This window comes from Onychostruthus taczanowskii, unplaced genomic scaffold, assembly GCF_017590055.1.
Source record: "Onychostruthus taczanowskii isolate IOZ18803 unplaced genomic scaffold, ASM1759005v1 scaffold53, whole genome shotgun sequence".
NCBI lineage: Eukaryota > Metazoa > Chordata > Aves > Passeriformes > Passeridae > Onychostruthus > Onychostruthus taczanowskii.
The window spans coordinates 5,779,531-5,794,414 of record NW_024502902.1 but is presented as its reverse complement, the minus strand read 5'-3'; the positions used below and the strand labels follow the sequence as shown (position 1 = coordinate 5,794,414).

Genomic DNA, 14,884 nt, shown 5'->3' with positions numbered 1-14,884 from the left:
GTCCCGACAGCGCGCTACCGCCGCTCCTGCCAGCGATAGCTCTCGGCGCTGTGGGCACGGACTGCAGCACCCATCGTGCCCCGCGGCCACAAAGGACGGCACGTCCCGCCGGACGCCGCTCCGTTGGCATGCTGGGAGATGGAGTCCTCTCTCCGAGATAGCCGGCCGGCAGGATGGCAGCCAATAGGAGGGCTCGGGAGTGCGCGCCGCCGGCCCCTCCAGCCAATGGCGCGCGGACGCTGCCTGCCGGTCCGGGCGGCTTCCGCGGGGAGCGTCGGGCGCGTCAGGGGGCGCGGCCGCTGCCGGCGGCGCCGGGCGGGACGGGACGGGACGGGACGGGACGGGACGGTCGGGTATGGAGCGGGGCGCCGAGCCGGGCCCGGAGCTGGGCGCGGTGCTGGAGGCCGTGGAGGGGCGCGGCGGCGGCGGCGCCGAGGCGGTGGAGCGCGTCCTGGCATGGTACAACGAGGAGGTAACGGGTCCCATCCCCCTCCCCTCTGCGCCGCTCCCCCGGCGGTGTCGCCGCCCCGCCCCGCCTGCCGTCGGCAGCGCCGCCAGCGCCGTCCTGGTCCTCCCCGGACTAGGCTCTGCAGCGGGTCCCCAGCGCTCCCCGCTCTGCCGCCATGCCCCCTGCTCCCACAGCCCCTGCCCGGCGCAGCCTCCCGCCCGCAGGCCGCGCAGGGCGCCGCGGCAGCGGCTGCAGGAGAGCCGGGGCAGCGGCTGCAGGAGAGCCGGGGCAGCGGCTGCAGGAGAGCCGGGGCAGCGGCTGCAGGAGAGCGGGCACTTCCAAGGGAGCACAAAGCCCATTGCCAGGCTCGGGCCCCGGCGCGTTCGGTCCTGCGTTCTGCGCGCCTCGGTGGTAGTGTGGGTTATCGGTGATGGGCTGTTCGAGGAGCTGTTCGATAGCGTTCATTTGAGTCACAAGTCTTTTAATTACTATACCGCTAGGCAGGGGCCGGACAGAAGAACACTGAAGTCTCTCGGTACCTGCCCACCTGCCTGAGGTGCTGCCCTTTGTGGGCAGCCCTTTGTCACCGGGAATGGAGAGGGCTTTCCGTCGCCTGGACAGCGACCGTGTCAGTGTGCAGGGGCAGGAGCTGTGTGTGAAATGGGCTGATAGACCCCGCTTCATTTTTCCGTGTTTCTGGCCAAGCAAAGGGAAAAACAGCTTAGAGCAGGTCGAGCTTCTAATGCTGGCAGGTATGAACAAGTAGTAAGGGTCTACTGCTTTTGCAGTCTGATGTGGGTATGTTAGTCAAGAAGCGGTTTCCTGCTGATGTAGGGAGGTGAAAATCAGAGTGAAAATACATGTTGGGTGAATCTTTTGTTTCCCCCTCCCCCTTTCTGATAGGGGCATTTTGACACTTAGATTGTAGTAGAGCAGCACAGCCCGTTCTGAAAGATTACGTCTCAACCCATCAGGTGTCTGCCGTTTGTATAGGTGCTTGTGTGACTGGTAAACAAGTCTCTAAAGCTGGTACTGACTCAGAGTCTGGCTTTGGCTGTAATTTAAATGCAGTCATGTTGAACTAGTTATTGACTGAAATTTAGGAATCTGTTACAGGAGCAAACATTCAAATCTTTAGTTAAAGTTTCGTTAAATCGCTTTGTGATTAGGGGAGAAGCCAAATGAACGGATGTGGATGTGGTGTAGGTATTCAGCCTCTAAGGGGTGTCTTGAAATTTGCTATTTTAAGTGCAATATGTTTTACACCTAACAATGGCAATCACTGATTTCTTCACTCAAACTTGGGCCTGTAGAAGAACCTTGAGTAACAGTCTTGACATAGGCTGCCTTTGTGCAGGTGAAATTCAAAGGCAGAGACTGATGCAGCTGCAGGGCACTCTGTCTGAAGGACTGGTAGATCAGGAGTTCATGGTCACATCTGTTTTAACTTGCTGACCTCTAAGGTACAGAGGAAGGATTCTGATTGAGGGAACCTTTTGTCTCTGGCCTTACTCTTCAAAATGACCCTGTGTTAAATGTGTTCTGTCAAAAAGCATGCACAAGCATAATTTCTTAATTTTGCTATACTGGATTTTATGCCTTCTCAGCAGCTTTCCCAGATGAATTATTTAGGCTTGAGTTGAATCCTCAAGAACAGAGTGAGAGCTCGTGCATCTTGTGTTCTGATATTTCAAGTATTTGCATGAGGTCTTGGAGTTGTGTGTAGCTAAATACTTCTTTTGGAGTGGGTGAGAAACTTTAATGCTGTCTCAGTATGACATTGCTCTTACTGCATTTCTTGTTCAAACTTTTTAATCATATTTCCTCCATCTCTTTTTTTGTACACTTTGTTACTGACACTTTGTCTATGGGCCAGCAAAAACTGGACAGAGTACTCCAGGTTCCAGAGCTTTAGGTTTCCTTAGTTTTTTTCCAAATAATGAATTAAATATGCTTTAATTGAAAAGAAAGGATGGATCAAGTGTAGTTCCAAGATGAAGGTGTCTATAAAATAACCATAATGAGAGAAATTAATAGGTCTGTAGGTGCTTCTCTGTGCTGTCCTGTTTGCAGTGATTATTCCAAATATCTGTTCCTCTACTGCTTAGGCTTGTTCTCACTACACTGCTTTTGTAAACTTGCAAAAATGTTCGTGTGCAAACATAAAGGTTGCATTCTCTTGGTTAATTGCTCATCATTCGATGCTCACCTGTTTTTGATTGACACGTTGCTGAACTCCTGTGGTCCAGTTGGGAATCCTGAAAGAGAGATGAAGGGAATGATTCTTCTAACATCCTCAAGGCTCTAATTGATGTTGGTAACCTTTGGTGGTTGGGTAGATATCCCAGGCCTTTCTGTGTAGTTGTAAGCTTGGGTCATGGAAGGTAAGAAGACCCATGAATGTGCTATGGAAAGTCACTTTTGTTTTCCAGTCACTTGGATGATGTAGCAAGTTGCATGTTAGAAGTAAAAATTGAGATTTTTATTTTTTTGGAAGCTGTTCATCATGCTTGCTCATTTAGATTGGAAGTTTTAAAATGTTAAGAGAACTGTCTGGTATTAGTGCTGTTTTCTTTGTCTGCTATCAGTGAAATATTACTCATCATTCTTCAGGGTGCTAACATGGAACTAGGCCTGCCTGCTATTTGAAGTGTTTAATAAAAAATAAAGACTTGTAGTTAGACCATGTCTATCTTTTGTTTATCTGTATCAGAGAAACAAATACCTTGGTAAGGTGTTTTGGAAGCTGCCAGAACACAGAAACTCATAGTTTTTGCAGCAAGGCTTATTTGATTTGTACTATTTGTTTTCTGGGCAAGATGATGCCATGGTGCTTCTGGTTTGGAACAGTCAGAGCAGTCAAAAGCTTGTAAGCAAGATCTGCTTGGGGAGGAATCTGGGTAATGAGGTATGTGTAAAACACAAGGCAATCTCTCGTTTTTCACCCTGTCAAATGCCATGTGTGAGGTGGTTGACTCACATCCCACAGATAAAAGCTTGTTCTGCACCAGCAGTAATTGTGAAACTCTTCATTGGAGTCACTTACTGAAGCTCTTGCTGTTGGGGAGGATGGGAAGAGGAGGGCATGGTTGTAGCCTCATTATGTGAGGCTGGGTTTAACCAGACTCCTGGAGTTTTGAATAGTTTTGTAGGTATTACATCCTCAGCAGCTGCTGTGCATGTAACAAACACAAACTCTTGTCTTTGCTTACAGAATCGGGCCACTTTCAGGTTTGACCCTGCAGATGAAGACAAAAGAAAGGTGAGTAAAATAGGCTGTTGAGCTGCATACCTCAATGTAGAAGTTAAAAGAGTAAAGGCAGTCTCTCAACTTAGCTGCCATTGAAATGGTGCAAGCAGTGGGTATGAAGTTATATTTTAATTGTTGCTTCTTCAGTCCAAGAGACATGACAACTACACATTCCCTTTTTTCTCTGAAAGAGAAATTCCTCTAGCAAAGCCCCCAGTGTTAAATGAAAGTAGTTACAGAAAAGCCTATAAATGATTTTGCTGGGCACGGATTTGAGATGAGGTGGAGGAATAAGTGTGAAGATACTCTTCTATATCTGCTGAGGTAAAATTTTGCCATAGATTTTTCAGTTTTCTCTCTTCTCAGCAGGTAACAATATGACAGATATTTCCTGTCTATGTGAGATGCTTGAAGAACACTAGGGATTAAGATGAAGGGATAAGTACAGAAGAAAGCTATTAAGCTGTAAGGAAGACAGGGTTGCAGAGGCCTATTATTCCAAAGGTGGCTGTAATTGGTGAGATGTGGTACGTGCATGTCAGGTGTCAAAGCTGGGAAACGTGAATTGAGTTGTCCAGGTGTGGTAGGGCTTAGCACAGCCCTTGGGATCCATTCACAGCTTCGCATTTAAAGCTTGGACATGGAATTTTGTACATTTTCCTGTTGTTATTTTTAGGGTGTAGTATGTAATAACAAGCCCCTTCCTTTCTGTTGTGTAATTAGCTTTGGGGCTGATTTGCATATATTCAGAAAACGTTCATTAGTGAATGAGGATGTGTCTTTCTGCTATGTCTGGAACAAACTCATAGCTTGAAAACAGAATCGCAGGGTTCCTACAAGGATAGCTTGTCTGAAATTGGGCACACAGTTTCATTCCATGATCTTATGCTAAATCTAAATATTTTAAGGTGTTATTTTTTTTTCTGGTAGAAATGGATGGCATCATAAGCCTGTCAGTCTTTTGCATTTGCAAACCCATCAGTTGTTTGTACTGTAATCTTCAGTTGCAATTCCTTGTTACACAGAGGACTCAAAGACCTCTTAGCTTTGCTTTATCTCTGGCTTTACTGTAAGCTGACACTCAGTGATGTGGTGATGGACTGTGTGTGTCCTTTCTGATCTGTAGAAGAACTCAGCTGGTATCTGGACTTGGTGCTTACCTCTGTTCCCTCACCATCCCTCTCATCCCTTTTTACACTGTGCTTGAGCCAATGTCTAGTCTGAAAAATTGATTGCCAGCTGCAGAACACAGGAAAGGGTAAGAAAGCAGAGGCCAAATTGGCAAAAGCTAAATAAAGATAATGATCTTGGAGAGGTGAATATAAGTTACACAGTATGAGCATTTTTTTTTTTAAGCAACCCATACACACCAGTGACATGCTGAAAATACAAAAGATAGAAAGGCCAAAACTATGGCTTGACTGGTTAATTGGACTGAGTAATTTGCTCTGCAGTGATATATGACTATCAAAACATGATGGTTTTAGGCTGTAACTGAAGTAGATCAGCAGTGAGTTTGTGATACTTAATTCCAGGAGGAAAGTAGGTTGTGTCCTCTGGAAGACAGGAAGAGAGGTAATGCTATCAAGTTTGTCTATCTGAACATGGCCACAGGACTGTAATACATCACAGGGTGATAAAAACACAAGATTATAATGTGAGCTGTCCTTGTATTTGTCCTGGTTGTTTAATGATGTCTGTGTCTGCCTTGGCCTATCTGTGGTGAATGTTCTGGTTATAAATCAGATGGTAATCTATGTTGTACTGTAAGATCCACTCAGATACCAGGCACATCAAGTCAGTGCCAATCCTTCTTGTTATATACTAATAAAAAATACGAATTTATGGAAGCCTGTTTTCAGTTTCTGTGTTTAAATAGTATAGGAATTGCCAACCAGAAGTAAATGTGTTCTGGAATAGCAGCTGAAATAATGTCAATGGTGTTGTTTCTGAGGAGCTTAACGAGCTCTTAGAAGTCGAAAATATTTGTCTCAAGCAGTCAAGAAGTTTTTGACGGTGTTTTGCTGGAAAAAGTTGAGTCGTCAGAACTGCGACACTTCACAGCACTCATGTCTCTCATGGTTGAGACAAACAGCTGGTTCTTTAGGTCTGTTCTGGAATCCACTCCAGAAAAGTGATATGTATTAACTTGACCAGGCAGTCACCTTGGAGAGAGTTGTCACGTGTAGTTTCTCCCTCTCTCTGGCACAGCAGGTGCTTCAGCTCAAGCTCGTGTGCTAATACAAAAAGGAAAGGGTTTTTTGGACCACTTGATCCTTATTTAATAGCTTTGCTCTCCATTATTTATACTTTGTTGGGGCCAAATACTGTTTCTGAAGTAGCAACACATTTGTGCTGTTTACAGACTTCAGATGGTAAGAAAATTACAGTGCTGTTTGTGCCCTGGAAGTGTCTCTCAGCACTGATGCCTGGCTGGTCATAGCATTCCACAGCTGGAAGTTGCCACGTCACCATTTGCTGTGATATAGCAGATAGTAAATCTGTCCAAGATGGCAAATAGGGCTTTTTAATTTGGATGAGGGCACTGAGTTTGCAAGAGGAAGGGGGAAAAAAAGGAAGCAGTAGCCAAATGTAAGAATATGACTTACAAGCCATATTCTTACCTGGCATGACTGAGCTATTTCCTCTTCAGCTCCATACCTTTCTGTCTGTTTCACCTCTTGTAGTACTTGCAGCATCTGCTGTATTAAGTCCAGCTTACTGTGGTGGGTCTTTTAATAGAAATCTTCAGAATTTGAGACCAGTGTTCTTGATTTATTGTCTAGGTTCAATTTGAACATGATGGATCTAAAATTCAGTGGGAAGAAAATCATCCAAAACAGTCTTTTCACCCTTGCATTGCTGAGTGTTTTCAAGGTGTTGAAATAGTGGTAAATCATATCAAATGTATTGTGGGGATTTCTCTACCGGTTAAATTAATGATGTGGGGAGATTCTCTAAGTCTGTGGACAGTATGATATTTTAACTCTGGAAGGAGTGAAGTACATTGATGGAGCAAGATGCTGTCACACTCTAAATCTTAGAAGAACCTCATTCTTAAGTTAGTGCTGTTGATGCTGTGATGCTTCAGGGAGATCTGAAGGTTCCTGCAGCCACCAAGGCACAGTTTTTCTCCACCCAGTAAATAGGGGGTAAGCTTTTCAAGTCTATTAATGAGTGTCCTGTAACAATATTAAGCTCACGTTCTCCTGTGGGCGCACTGTGTGTGGTATCTTAGTCATTGTTGTTACTGTTCTGACTTTACCAAAACCCCTAAAGGGAATACCAGTCTGTAAGAGGAACAAAATACTAAGTATCCTGCATTAATACTGAGCATTTGTTCTAATTCCCTCTGGTCCTGCCAGTTCCCATCCAGCAGTTTTCAGCTTTTACTGAAACCTCTTAAGGTTCATAAAATGCATCTCTCCTTTTAAACATCCTTCTTTCACCATGGGATTAGAGGGGGTAAAAGGGTTCTCCCTCTCCCTGTCCAGTGAGGTGAGCAGGGGCTGCTGTGAGTGCAGGTACACAGGATTTAACCTTTCTGTGACTCTGAAGCATGTGTTTAATCCACCAGTTCTGACAACAGGGATTGCTCAGTGTGCTCCTCACCTCACCTGCAGAACTGTCGTGCTCTCACATGTTCAAACCTTCAGCTTGGAGCTGTGCCATGTCAGAGCTGGCAGGCTCCTGCCAAACAGCCAACCTCCCGCTGCCAGTGCGGGCTCAACGATGAAGTGCTCAAAAGAAAGCAGGCTGAATCCTCCAGGAATGCAAATATACACCTTCCCACCCACATCTGTCCGCAAAGACTAGGCAAAAATTTGGCACGGTCTTCTCAGGGGAGGTTATCTAATTCTCCTGTTATTCAGCACAGTTGATGATACATGTTGTATAAATGTTGTCTCGGCTTCCAGAGAAATGAAGTTGTAACTAACATTTCAAATATTCTTGGGCTTACTTTCTCACTGCCATGGATGCTGAGCTCTGAAACCTAACAGACATTTAAACAGAGAAACTGAAGAGTTGTGCTCCCCTTTCCATCCCCTCCCCTCAGCCCAGCCTAATCAGCCTGTAAACAAAGATAGTGGAAGACGATGGAAGTATTTGGCCCAAAGTCACACAGCAGGTCTGTGGCTGAGCAAGGGAGAAAACACAGGTCTCTTGTTTCTCAGGAGAGGTATTTTTCTACTGAGGTGTATTGCTTCTTAGCATCAACGCTTTACGCTGTCAAGATCAAGGACCAAAATAGGTTAATGGTTTATTTGTCAAAACAAGATGACAAATGGGTTTTTCTGGCCTTCCTGTTTTAACATAAGATTTAATACTGCAGTCTAGACAAAAGGAATAGTGTGCATTGTTCTGTGTTAATCTTACTATTAGCACAAAAGCTGAGAAATCTTGAATTTTGGAGAAATGAATGGATTTTACAATAAAAAGTTAAAACTAGAAACTGCCTTGAGTCTGTGAAAAAGTATATGAAAAACATTGCTTGCTGTAGCACAGTTGATGAAAATCAGAATGTTATCTGGATGTTGAAAGGATAGAACACCAAACAAAGAAATGTTAAAATCTTGCAGTGACCTAAAGGGTAGCAAACAAAGGCCCTGAAACTGGAACAATCATCATATGTGTTGTGAAAGGGGGAGGTACCTTCCTGTCTGAATTTTCACTTGCTTTCATTTCCAGCCACATAAATTAAATCTGTGCCCCTCAGTTTGTGCCATACTAATGGCCTACAGGGTGGTAGAAAGAGCATCACCTAAAGAAAATGAAAAGCATAATAATGTTGTTGTAGTCACATCTCTTCCTGATTCTCTTCTCTCTGTGCCATCATTTCCCTTGTACCATCAAGGCCAAAACAGAAAATGTGCTGTATGGCTTTTGGTTTTAATTGTCTCCAAGGCAATTTCCTAATAGGGTGAATCTTTCCATGGATAGCACTGCAATTATAATCAGATACTCTAGCTTTTCCTGAGCTGCTGATGGCTCTTGGGATCAGCCAGCAGTGGTTCACTGTCACAGATACCCTAAATGATTGCTGCTCCCCCTAAAATGACTCTTGATGGCTCACTAGGTCTTAACTCCAGAGAACTTTGTCAGCACTTAAGTTGTAATCAGGTTGCTAAATCTCTAAAAAAAAAAAAAAAAAGTTCTATTTAATATCTACCTTTAGTACAGCTATTTAGCGTTAAGACTCTTCTAAGAGTTAAGACTCTTCTGGTGCTGCATTTCACTATGATTTGAAGCCAAGAGATGATTTTATATTTTTTGATTAAATTGCATGTCATTTACTGTATGGAGGGCAGGCTAGACTCCACCTCTCATAGCAAGTCAGCAGGAGGTTGTTGCCCTTTGGCATCTCTCCTGCTGTGCTTTTGACATTTTCTAGTGACACTTTCATAACAGCAGGTGAGTAGAACTTATGAGAACTTATGGGGAAAAAATTAAGTCAGAATTTGAGCGGCTTGGTCTCTTTGTAATCAGATAAGTGTTCAGAATTTGGATAAATTGTTACAGACCACCTTGTAGCAGCTGTTACCAACAAGGAAGACAATAACTACTAGGTCTAGTTGAAAAGTGCTTAAACACAGAATAAACTAGTATCTTTCTATAGTTCTGTGAACTGTCTGTTCAGTTGTGTGTTATTCCTCAAAACCAAACAGACTCCACACTTCAGCTTGCAAAGCAGAGTTAATTGTATGGAAAACTCTCAGCAATGGAAAGTGAACTCTTGTAAGAAGTTGAGCTGTCACTGTAATTTGACTGTGGATCCAGACTGGTCATTTTTTGTTTTGGGCATTTTTAAAAACACTTCCAAGTTGCCACCTTCAGAAACATTTAGTGCAGGTCTAGCATACCACACTTATATCAGGGAGTTGTGCAGTTCTGTGTGAGCAGCATTAGGTTAATGGTGAAGAACTCTGTACTTAAGTGTCTTTTTCCAGCCACAGTAAGTACCTAGATGCCTGTACAGGTGGTCACATGTGGGTTTTTTAGTGCTGTAGTGTCTCTAGTATTCTGATAAAAGATTTCTCATGTTGCATTTGTGATAAGAGGTGGGGCTCATTCCTTGTTTTCAGACTCTTACTGGATTAGTCTAGTCAGGGCTGTGGAAATGCAGTCAAGATCTTGGTTGTCTGGGTGATGCTTTTGGGTGGGCTTAACCCCAGGACAAGCATCCTAAAAATCATATTGCAAGTTTCTACTGCTTGACTTTGTTTACACATTTTCTTTTAATGTTGTTGAAGTTAAAAGAAAACCAGTTTAAGTTGTGGGTTGTTTGCTCTGGAGTGTCTGTTCTAGATGTGCTTTAGATTTAATGTTTGTTCTTGCTTTTGTTCATTTTTTTATTTTGACTTTAATTGTAAGTCGTCACAGTAATAATATTGGCTTACATGTCCCAAGTGGAACCTTTCCTTTGAAATTTTGGAGGGTCATGGGCTTCTGTGCTCCTCACCTTTTCATTGTGGTGGTGATAGTGAAAGTGGAATTCCAGAGACCATTCACCAAGAACCATTTTATACTTTACTAGTATTCCTATGCTTTTTGTAATTATTTTCGTGACACAGACTGCCTGAGATCACAATATGAATTTTGGGTCCTAAGTAGACTTCTGCACTAGGGCTCTTCCACTCAGTGGCTGCTCTGGCTTCTTCAGTAATTTATTCATGTTGGTAGTCAAGACACCAAGCTGGGGAGGAAAGGAGCATGGAGAAACTGTGTCCTAGTAAGTACAGTGCAGTTTCCATTGTGTTGGAAATTTCTTCGTGACTATACTTCTGATGCTATTACCCATGAATAGTAATGTTGTCTTGAGCATAAGGCATAAAAACTCAATGGAGTCCTCTCACATCAAGCAATCTCTTCTGGCCTCTCTTTTCTCCCCTTTGATTGTCCATTTCTGTCTTAAAAGGTAATATATATAAAAGGTAAATAAAAGGTAATGCTTCTGTAATTCAGATGTTACAATTCTGACCTGCAGATTATTGGAGTGTTGTATTTTCCCATGCTGCATTGATGTGATTATTTACCCTTGCAGTCCTGTTGATATAAGGAATATGTGAACTATTTTGACATCAAGAACAATCTGTGTTGATAAAGCAGCAGCTTTGCTGGTTTGGTAAAACTGCTACAGACTGCCTTCAAGGAAAAATGCGTTATGTTTCTGTGTCAGAGGTGTTATTTCTGAGAGTAGTACTTAAAATGGGAGAAGTATGTTGGTTAGGTTGAAGAGGCCACATAAATTACAGGTGTTACCAAACGTGGAGTACTAATCCTTGTATGTTAGGTAGAAGTTATTTTGGTTTATTTTTCTCACAGCCTCCTGACTGAAAGAACCTTAACTTAAAATTCTGTAGGTGCTGTAGGTGTGACTGTTGTACTTGGACATAATTTTGCTTTCACTTCTCTCTAGCTTTTTTATTCTTCTGGAGTTTTTAGTCCTGATACTGTAACTGGCAGTGGTGGGTAACAGCTGCCATTTTGGCTTAATGCTTCTGCAAATGTTGATGTATTTGGATTGTGCCCATGAGGAAAGCTGCTTTTGTTTCTCTCTGGAGACCTTTGGTAACAGTACATATTTTGAAGCGCTAATATACAATACCTAGTTTCTTAAGTCAGATAAAACCTCAAATGTTATATGGAAGCTTAGCAAAGTAGTTTCTTATTGCCACCAATATTTTGACACTAAAACTGTTCCCTTTTTCTTTGTATTGTTTGCCTAGAAACTGTGTGAGGGAATTCTAAACATCCTTGAAAAGGACACAAAAACTTCATGTCAAGTTGCCTGCCTGGAGGCCCTCCGGATTCTCTCCAGGGACAAGAAGGTTTTAGTGCCTGTAACCACAAAGAGGAACATGCAGATTCTTATGAAGCTAGCAAAGCTGGACACTGTGGAAGATCCACTGGAGAGAGTATCTGAATTTCCTGTGATAGTAGAAGCCTTAAAATGCCTCTGTAACATAATTTTTAATAGTTCAGTTGCACAGAAGCTCAGTTTGGAACTGAATCTTGCAGCAATGCTCTGCAATCTTCTGCAGAAATGTAAGGACCGGCAGCTTGTTGATGACATTAAATGCTTTGATTTGCGTCTCCTCTTCCTCTTGTCGCTTCTGCACACAGATATTAGAGCACAGTTGCGCCAGGAGCTACAAGGGGTGCAGGTTTTGACTCAGGCTTTGGAGAGTTCCCTGAGTGTAAGATGGACAGAAGAATATAAGGCAGCAGAAGATCGTGACAGGCCTCCTCTATCTTTGCAAGAGACAGATTGTGCCATTGAGGCACTAAAGGCTCTGTTTAATGTAACACTTGACAGTTGGAATGTCCACAGCAAGGTAAGGCTGAGCTGAAGTGCTTTTTTCAATTGATTTTCTTTAGCCTGCAAGAACCAGTGGGTAGATACACAGGGGGCAGTTGCTGTTCCTGTTACGACTTGGGCAGAAAATCTTATCCATACATTTTCTGTGTATTGAGAGCTGCATGGCTTGCCTAATGCAAGTTTAAACTGTATGCTTTTTCATACAAAAATGCAAAAAATACTATTTCATAAAAGTCTTGGATTTCAAAAAGAAAATAAATGTTGTTCACTAATAATTAGCTGGCTAGGAAAAACTTCTTTATCTAAGTGTACCAGATGGTTGCATCTCTGGAGGTTGTGGACTCTGGCAATAGGGCAATGGATAGAGCTGAGAGAACTCCCTAGTTTTTCTGTTGCATGATAAGTACATCAACTCTCATTTTTAACAAATAACTTTGATGAAAGAGTGCTACTGTTAATATCTTCGTCCCATCCTCCCAACACCAGCTTTGGACTTCAATATTATCTTTTTAGATGAGATCAAGTACAAGAACAAAATACACTTTCATTGTTATGTCTTATGAATAAGGTTTTTCTTGGTTTGTTTTCATTATTATGTCAGATCTTTTTTTTTTTCTTAGATAAATATGCTTCCTATGTGTGTCATCCTTAAATTTATAAACAGAAATTACAAGGGTAACTTTTCTGAATAATCTGAGTCTCTGCTAAAGCAGGAGAATTATATAGGGAACCTTTCTTTATAGTCCACATCATAGTCTCTAGAACAGTGTTATTTACTTTCCACTGGACATGGTAAATATGCAGCATATAAAGCTGATCAAAATTCTACAGTAGTTAAAACTTGCAAATAGTCGTTCTTTTTAGTGCATTGGACTAAACAGCAAATCAGATATTAATTATAGCTTTAAGGAATGTGAAACTTGAGCAAAGTTGGAATTTTATTCTTTTCTTTAATGTCTCAAGGATATGCTGAATAAGAAGTCTTGAAATTTAAGATGAAGTGTTGGAGGGGTTAGAGAAGCTAATATTTGGGTTTCAAGGAAATAAAGAAAGTGAAGTTTCTTCTGTTTGTATTTCTGACTTAGACCCTTATTAAAAGTATCTTTTACTTTGTCAAAGTTCTTTGTATAGACAAGTGATTGTTCTGGATGTAAAAAAGCATGTAACACAGTTATATGGAAAGCTGGAAAAAGAAACTGTATTACATGTTCACCTCTTGAGAGATAAGCTCTTGATATCTGGAAGCTGATTTACTTTTACAAAAGACTGAATCTGGAGAGTTGTAAATCCCAGCTCACTGTCTTTTCCTTCTTAATATCCTGAGCATGCATGTGTTTTTTTTTTTTTTTTATGAGAGTTTAAGAAACCCCAGGGAAGGAGAAGCTTATTTGCATTTTGAGATGAAGCTTAGATAATAACTCTTTACTAGAAATTCCTAAAAGCGGAGAACTTTTAAATTTAAGAACTTTTTAGTGGATGTTAGGTGTTAGCCAGATATGTTAGGTGACATTCTGCTTAGTGAATATTCCAGTGGCAATTTTAATGGTCTGGGAGAAGAGAGAAAAGAATGTTAATCAAGTGGGCTGAAGACGCAGAATTTGAAGAAATTCCAAACAGCAGAGCACATGTTAAATAAGGGGAGCAGAGAGGTTGGGTGGAAAGCTAAACAAGATCTATCCTAATGTGGAGAGAACCATTTGAAACACCAGTGTTTGATGACTGGAGTTGGTTTCAAAGTAGCAAAGCCAGACAAGAGCTGCAGATGGTACACTTGGCAGATTTTGATGCCGATGCTATGAAAGATGCATTGGGTGCTTTGTGCCAGGTCAAACACTCCAGAACATATGCCAAGAAGAGCTGTTGAAAAAGGGTGAGGACAATGATACAGAGTTAAATGGTTGCAGTTACTGGTGTACTATTGTGTGGCTGCTGTCTGGTGGGAGATTGGAAGGGGGGGATTGCTTGGAGAGAGGAAAAGGCAGGGCAAACAAGGTTGCTGAGAAGTTACTAATGGAATGGAGGAAAGGTATCAAGGGAATTAGAAAAAAGAGACAGACTGGGTGAAGGGAATGAAACTTGGCAGCAAAGGGCATAAATGAGGAGAAGGCAAATTAAATGAAGGACATGCATAATCTAAATGGATGAAGAGGTGGCCTGGTGTAAATACAGGAAGTAAGAGGGTGGTGTGTTAGGAATAGTGGTATGGAATTGAGCAAACATTTGTAACTGGGTTTTCTACTAATGAAGGCTGATTTAACTGAAAAACCTCCCCAGTGAGTTTTACAAGGCCTAGTTCAAAGTCAGCTTATGAGTTATACAGAATTAAGCGCTCAATGAAACTAAGGTACAGTCCTTTTATTGATAGGGATGGATGCTATGATCTAATAGGTATTTTCCATCTTTAACTTTTATTATTCTAGTGACCTGAAAGCCTTACTTACAATCTTCAAAATGAAAAAATATCTTCATAATTTATATTTATATAGAATGAATCTCATCAATTTCGTTACATGGCTGCCATCCTTCGACATTGCTTATTAACCACGGGCCCTACTGAAGAAAAAACTGAAGAGTTGCACAGGTTGGTAGAATTGCAGAACCAATCTACATTAAAAGGTTTTTGTTTGGTTGGTTTTTCTATATAGAAATTACTTTGCCTAAAATCTAACGTAAAAATCTGAGAAACAATGAAAACTTTATTTATTTTGGGTTAATATTGTTAATCTTTTTTTGATGAAAGCTGTTTTCCTCAAACTTTGTTTAAGCCTATCCAGTTTCCCAGAGAGAAGGTGGCTGGTAAGATTGTTATTTTCTATCACTGATAATGAAGCTCAACTTTTTTAAATGTTGGTTTTATGTTCACGTG

At 41.8% G+C, this 14,884-nt stretch overlaps 1 protein-coding gene across 3 annotated transcripts in view; it reads left to right on the top strand.

The window, feature by feature from the left end:
* The first annotated feature begins 338 nt into the window (after positions 1 to 338).
* RIC8B (RIC8 guanine nucleotide exchange factor B) overlaps positions 339 to 14,884 on the top strand; it is a 32,179-nt gene continuing 17,633 nt past the window's right edge. For 2 of the 3 annotated variants that reach the window (XM_041416865.1, XM_041416863.1), the window contains exons 1-4: positions 339 to 472; positions 3,663 to 3,710; positions 11,426 to 12,034; positions 14,505 to 14,599. In XM_041416865.1, the coding sequence (XP_041272799.1) occupies positions 356 to 472; positions 3,663 to 3,710; positions 11,426 to 12,034; positions 14,505 to 14,599 (869 nt within the window). In that variant the 5' untranslated portion in view covers positions 339 to 355. The remainder of the gene's footprint in view (positions 473 to 3,662; positions 3,711 to 11,425; positions 12,035 to 14,504; positions 14,600 to 14,884) is intronic. The other variant, XM_041416864.1, reaches the window with a different exon arrangement.